This window comes from Babylonia areolata, chromosome 33 (assembly GCF_041734735.1).
Source record: "Babylonia areolata isolate BAREFJ2019XMU chromosome 33, ASM4173473v1, whole genome shotgun sequence".
In the NCBI taxonomy this organism is placed as follows: Eukaryota; Metazoa; Mollusca; class Gastropoda; order Neogastropoda; family Buccinidae; genus Babylonia; species Babylonia areolata.
The window spans coordinates 11,393,506-11,400,685 of NC_134908.1; the positions used below are offsets into that span (position 1 = coordinate 11,393,506).

The 7,180-nt window shown below is 39.2% G+C and overlaps 1 protein-coding gene across 1 annotated transcript in view; it reads left to right on the top strand.

The window, feature by feature from the left end:
* Nucleotides 1-6,752, top strand: part of LOC143277258 (14-3-3 protein beta/alpha-like) — a 29,516-nt gene extending 22,764 nt beyond the window's left edge. Inside the window, exon 5 of the mRNA XM_076582036.1 lies at nucleotides 1,887-6,752. Coding sequence (XP_076438151.1) covers nucleotides 1,887-1,946 — 60 coding nt within the window. The 3' untranslated portion in view covers nucleotides 1,947-6,752. The remainder of the gene's footprint in view (nucleotides 1-1,886) is intronic.
* The last annotated feature ends 428 nt before the right edge of the window (nucleotides 6,753-7,180 follow it).

The window sequence follows — 7,180 nt, forward strand, 5'->3', positions numbered from 1 at the left end:
TTCACTCAACAAAGACAAAACACAGAAGAAAAACAAGGACAGCATCAGAAAGAGGAGAAATTCAACTTAATTCCTGGATAAAATATATCTTTATTTCTTAAATGTCACTCAAGTTACAGGCTTGGGGAAAATAGGCAGAATCGACGTTTTTCAGTCTTGCTTCAGTTTTGTGGTTGAGGCTTAGCTTCAGTTTTGTGGTCGAGGCTGGTGGTACCTACTATAAGATGTCCTCTGACATTCTGCATCTTTACCGATTTTTCCTTCATTGATGTTCGGTTCAGTGAACACAAACAATATGAATGATTAGTTTTTTGTATCTTAATTATAAACATGATAATTAAATGAGCATACATCAGTTGGAAGACCCCTTAGCCTTTCTTCCCTATGTTTTGCTAATAGACCCTGATGAACGTCTGAAAGTTGGTTTGTGTCATATGCAAAAAGAGCATTGGAAACTTTGTCAAGCTAAGACATTAGTCACAGTCAACAGATTTACACAACTGTGCAGGTTATGCAGATGATTATATATGGTTTTAATGCTGAGAGATGCATCTATCTTTGATAATTGGTTTGAACTCAGAAGTGATAACAACAACAGTGACAAAACTGACAGCAATGTTTTATGCTTTGTCCAGGCCATCTGTCCAATCAGATAACAATTTTGAGCAGATGACAATGACTGACAGTAAGGGTGCAGTACTTTTGAGTAGTTTGAGAGAGGTGGAGGAAAGAGTAGAGTGGTATAATAAGACAAGAGGTTAAAGATGCGACAGAGGGCATGGGAAATGGGCATGGCAGTGACTTCACTGAGCCGTCTTTTAGCGTTCGTCCAGCAGGAACTGGACAACAGCCAATAATCCACAATTTTCATGAAACCCAGGGTTGACAGGCAGTGGACAGGTGTCTTGTGACTTTATTTTTTCACACTTTTTGTCACTGATCAGTTGACCAACTCCTTTATAGAGCAGATGAACTGGATGCACAGCAGACACTTTATTGGCTCAGTTGCAACCAAAAGAGAGTGTCATCAAATAGCTTCCCCTTCTAAAGGGGGAACACTCTGGTGTATTAAAAAGAAAATGCTTGACTGCTCAGTTTCTGAAAACATGATTGACTTTTTATCATGACAGAACCCTTGTTTGTCATTGTTGAGTAACATGTTTACAAATGTTACGATTGTCATCATAAACATACCTGTTTTCTTCTACAGGTATAATATGACTATAAACATGCTATTTCCTGTGGTATCTTGTTTGTTTTCTTTTGGGGTGTCATTCTATAAAGGTGGAAATTGACTTTTTTAGATGCACAAAAATTAACTTCACTTTGAAATGCCTGAATACCTGCAGTCAAAGTAAATGGGGGGAAAGCTCAGATTCAGATTCCTTATTCATATGCCATGACAAAAACATTTACTTTGCTCCTGTATCTGCCATAGTTTTTGTACCAGGTTTTGAAAAATTATTGTCCCTGAATCCTCAAAATTCCACAGAGCACTTTTTTTCTTTTTCGTTTTTTAAATTCCATGGCACTGAACGGATTAACAAAATTTAAAATGTTGCTTTGAAGAAGTCAAAATGTTGCATAAACGAATAAAGGCTGTTAAGTTACAAAGAGAAACCAAAGAAATTTACTAAGTCTGCTTCAACAACAGGTATTCTGGTGTGAAATTATCTTCACCCACAAATGAGTTAAGTATCTACTATCACAAAATGACAAAGTGTAAATATTTTGTTATTAACCTACACGTTTTTACTGTTCTTTAAGTTTAAACAATTTATTCAGGAAATGAACATTTTGATTTTACAAATGATTGTGATAATGTTGATGATGTCACAGCCTTGCACATTGTTTTTATTGACAGAGGATTGTGTGTGTGTTGACAGCTGTGGACGTCAGACTCACAGGGGGAGGCGGGAGAGGAGCAGCAGCCAGAAAACCAGTGATGACAGTCGCCACCAGGCGTACCTGCTCCTTCTGTTCAGTGCCCCCCCTCTTCCACCCCTTTTCCACCACTGCCCCATTCTCTCTTTCTTTCTCCACACCGTACACCCCCTCCCACCCACCCTTCCTTCCCGTTTCATTTTTGTCATGGTGTCAGCGAAGGAACGATAGCTATACTGGGTATACGATGCACGTGTGAGAGGGCTTTTTGGGTACATGATACACATGTGAGAGCTGTTTAAAAAAAAATAAAAAAAATTAAGTCAAAAGCAAAGGCAACAAAACAACAGAAATGGAACAGTCCATGACTTAGTTGTCTCTCTCTCTTCTCTCCCTTGTCCATCCGCCCCCACCAACCCACACACTCCTCTGTATTTCTGTGTGTTGTGTTGGGTATTTGTGTCTCCCTTCACCAGGCGTAGGTTGGTTGGTGGTTTTTTTGTTTTTTGTTTGTTTGGTTTTTTTTTTAACATTGAGTTAATCCTTGACTTATTTGGCAATTGAGGTATGGCCATCCTTGCTAATCTAGAAGTGTGAAGCATCTGTTGAACAGTCAGGTCCTCCCTCCTCCCCATTCTTTTTCTAGGGGAATGGAGTACTTGGGTATATTTTTTAGTGTTGTACCCACCTTTTTCCAAGCCTTGTGGTGATCCTGCATTTTTTCTTCTTCTTTTTTTTTCTTTTAATAATGGGGAAAAAAACTTTCTATCTCTTTTACCATGAACCTCAAATGACATTGTATAAAAATAAAAAAAAGAGAGAGTTTGTTTCCCATTTCACATCAGAGGGTAAACGGAGAAAAGTGAATGTGATGGCAGGGATTTGAAGGAGACATTGATGAAAAAGAGAAGAAAAAAAAGAAATGGTGGGGGGGAGTGCAGACATGACGCAACAGCAGCGTGAATCAGACCTGACTGGACCCACTCCCACGTACTCCCCCACCCCACCGCATGCTGACTCCTGCTCCTCCATGACTTGATTAACAAATGGTGAAGATTCAGAGTTTTGTGGTTTTTGTTTCATGGGAAACATTCAAAGTGGAGAACAGAAGCCAAGATTTACAATTGCTGTGGTTATTAGGACAAGTGAAAATGCATGATTAAAAAAGGAAGGAAACTCTTTAACTGAAAAGGGTATGGGTGGGGTGAGTAATTTTGTTATTGTTCAAGCTTGTGAATCTTTCTCCCCAAGGTAGGGTAGGACACTGGGGGTGGGGTGGGGTGGGGGGGTCTTGACTATAGTGTGTACACCTGTCAAAAGGGGGGTAATTAACTTCTTCACAGGATTGGTATCCATTCTATGTGGTTACAGTTGTGAGTTTTACTGTTGCAGTGATTGCAAAACTTTCATTGATATAGTGCATTACCCCTTCTACTTTCAGGCCTTGCCTCCCACACCCTTTTTTTTTTTTTTTTCTCCCCAAAATTCAGCTCAGTTTCAAATTCCTTTAAAAACTTCAATTGTGATCATTTTTGGGCTCTTAGTCTTTAAGATGCTGTTAAAAAAAACAACTAGAGCTTGTTTTTGTCAGTGTAGACCATCGGGTGAGTGGCAAGAATAATCAAAACAAGGTGGTGAGTATTTGTGTGGTATGTGCTGTGCATGCAGCTGAAGTCAGCATGCTGACAGGAACGATCTTGCAGAAAAGTTTCCAACATCCCAAAGATAAGTCAAATCCTGGGAACATTTGAATTTTTCCCTCATTTTGACAGGAGTGGTCTGTTCTTTTGTGTGTGCATGTATGCGCTTCTGTTCTTGTCTTTGGCTTGTGAGCAGACCTGTCTGCCTTGGTGACTTTCGTGTTTAGATTTTATTCCACAAATCATATTTGAATGAAGATGGACAGACACTGGAAAATTTTCCATCAGAATGTCAGTTCAAGACGTTTCTCTTCTAAGCCAGCCTTTGGGCCAAGTTTTTGTAAGTTTATGTGGCTTGGGATCTGGGCCGTTTAGGTGTTCTCCATGTGCATGTGTGCCTGGTCTTATACAACATTGCAATTAGACGGCGCCCAAACATAAGATATGCACACATACATATCTGAGAAAATCGGCATTAGCTTGTTCCATAATAGAAACATCAGCAGAGAAATCGGAATGCATTACCATGTGTGTGGTAACTAACTGCAAAGTACATGGAGAAACCCCAAAAAATGCTACCCATTTTGCTTGACATTAAGATGTCATTTTAGACACTTTCCAGCAGAGTGATTTGTAAAGCTGAGAGCAGATTCTTGGCATAGTTTGACTGATGAAGGTGATGAAAGTGAAAGTAATAAGATTTTATATATATATATGTTTATGCAAGACACGAAAACACTGAGGGACGGTCTGGCTGGGTAAGGCAGTTTGCCTCAGCATCAGCTTTGAGGAGATGACAATTGCCATTTGTTAAGGTTTTTGTTACATTCATGCATTGCCAGTAGTTCTGTATCCCATTATTGTTTAACCTTTTCACTGAAGCATGATTTATTTCTGGAGAAGCCTTTATTATTTCTTAATACCGTTTAGTCTGTCTTGATCTCACCACATCCCCCTGTCCACCAACCCCCTCCACCAGTCCTCCTTTTCTTTGATTTTTTTTTTTTTTTTTTTTTTTTTTTTTTTAATAATGATTGTATGTATGTATAAGAAATTTTGTCTCTTAGATTGTCTGTTGCTTGCTTGCTTGGTTTGCCAGTCTGTCTGAATCTTGAAGGATAACAGTTCATTATCAGTGGGTTTTTTTGGTTTGGGGTTTGTTTTTGTTTTTTGTTGTTGTTTTTTTAATTCATATTTGCTGTGCTAAGACTCTTTTGTCTTAAAAGAGGGAAGTCTTCATTAAAAGATGACACAAAAGAAAGAAAGAAAAAAGAATTCCTGAAAACGACAGTGTAGGCTGTGTTGTTTATTATGTATTAACAGGAAGCTTGAGTTGATGTTAATCAAGTTCTATAATTTAAGCGTGCCCAGTGATATCTGTACATGCTTACTATCTCTGCCTCACCCTGTGTAGTTTTCATGATCATGAATGATGGGTTTTAGTCCCTTCTCTCCATCTTAGTGACCTTTGTCCTGATATGTTTGGAATTATGTATTTCGTTAACCAGCATTTTAGATCACTAGATAATATGTATGCTGTAGATAACCTATACTGTTGATTTTGAAAAAATCATACATCTGCTCTCTCTCTACTCATGTCTCTTCTCCCTTGCTCTCCTCTCTCTCTATGCATGCACACATTTGCATCTTCCAGCCGGATACATTTATCTCTTCGCTGCGGCTATGTGTACAGTCGAGCAGTTGTTGCATTTTGAAGTGGTGGGCTTCTCTTTCTGTTTCCTGCAGCTTCCATTATTTCCAGCACTGGGTGGAATGAGTGTGTGTTTTGCTACTGTTCTCAGTTGGTGTCATCACCGTCATCTGATTTCTTAGATGTTTCTGTCTTGGACATGCTGTTCCGGTTAAGTTAAGGACACAAGTGTATTGGTTTGTAGAACGCGTATGGGTAGCACTTCAATATTTAAAGGCAAGTGGAGCACTGTAGGTAGCAAGGTGTGTGTATGGAGACAGATTGCTTTGAAGATTAGGTTTGTTTTGTCATCATACATAAAGCTTTGGCTTAATACCAACCTTGAGAAATTTACATTTGTAGGAAAGGTTGAGGGGGAAATATTGATTGAGTTTCACGTGTTATTATTTTGTTGTCCGCCATGGTAACAGAAGCATGAGAGAGAGAGAGAGAGATGAAACACCATTCCATAGCAGACAATGATCAGAAGGCCAGAACACCACTTGACAACAGGGTGTTTCCAGTGAAACATTTCTGAGCAAAACCATTGGTGAAGGCCATGACTGAAGAGAAGCAATCTGTTTTTATGTTGTTGTTTTTTTTGCTGTTTGGAAGCTTAATAGAGAAAAAAAAAAAATCCTTTATGTTTTTCTCATACTGTTGGTTTCAAAAGTTGTTTTTTTGTTTGTTTTTGTTGGGGTTTTTTTGGGTTTTTTTTAGATTTTGACAGATGCTTTATGAATGTTTGAGGTTATATGTAGGTGTTAGGTGACCTGCATTGGAGCACGTTACCTTGTCTGTCCGTACCCATCTTCCCCCCAAACCCTCCAACCCCCACCTTGTCCTTTCAGAACATCCACTGGGATTGAGGCAACTTGTTAGGGTACCTATGCCAGGTTTGATAGGTGGTTTTTTTTTTGGTTTTTTTGGTTTTTTTAATTCTTGGACTATAGAATAATTTTTTTGGGGGGAGGGGGTGCACCAGTCAGTGGCAAAAGTAAATCAGGCTGTCAAATCAAAAGTAAACAAGAATGTTGTTCAGAAAATATTGTAGCATTGTTTGTATCCTTTCCTCATTTCTCCATTGTTTGTACGCCTGTAGCATGCTTTGAATTAAACATGTAAGTTTGTATTGCTTGCCTCTGTGGGTTTTTTTTAGTAGTGTTCCTGTTAGTAGGCCGCAGACCACAGCAGCAGAGAAGTTAGCATGTACTCTTGCAAGGGGTGGTTTTGTGTATTACCTCCACCACAACAAACCACCATCCCCTCCCCATCTCTTCCCCAGTTTTCACCCCCACCATGCCCCCACCACCATCTTCCCCATCCCCACTCCCTTCTCTCCAGGGCAGTGTCTGTCTGCTGTAGTGATCATGGTATTTGGCATAGTTTTATTTGGAGCTCTTGTTAATGAACACTGTGAGTTGCTCGACTTTTTTCTTTTACATTTATTCTCTTGTCTTTCTCTCAGTCTCTCGCTCATTATGATTATTATTACGTATAATATTGTGACAACAAAAATAATAAACACAGGAATTCAGTGTTTGCTGTGATGTGCTTGTTGGATTGAAAGCTAACTCTTGTATACACTGTTTCTTTCTCTCTCTCTCTCTCTCTCTCTCTCTCTCTCTCTCAGACTCGTTCAACAAACTTTGCCTTGTTTTCCATGTGTGCACACATTTGCTCAGCCATCATGATTGATACAGGAACCAGATATGGTGGAGTGGTAGTCAGGAATAACGCATGAGTGTTCTTTCTCTCTGTGATAAGGTTAGCAGTGAGAGTTGTCAAATCCAGATTCTCGCTTATCAATATGAAAAAAAAACCTTGCAGACATAACACAGCAGGTTTAAAATAGAATTTTCAACAATCATGGAATTCAATTGTGATGCCTTTGTAAACAACTGAAATGCAATGTCATGGTCACAGCTTAATTCACTCAATACGGCCAGTCCTCTCTTCTCCTCTA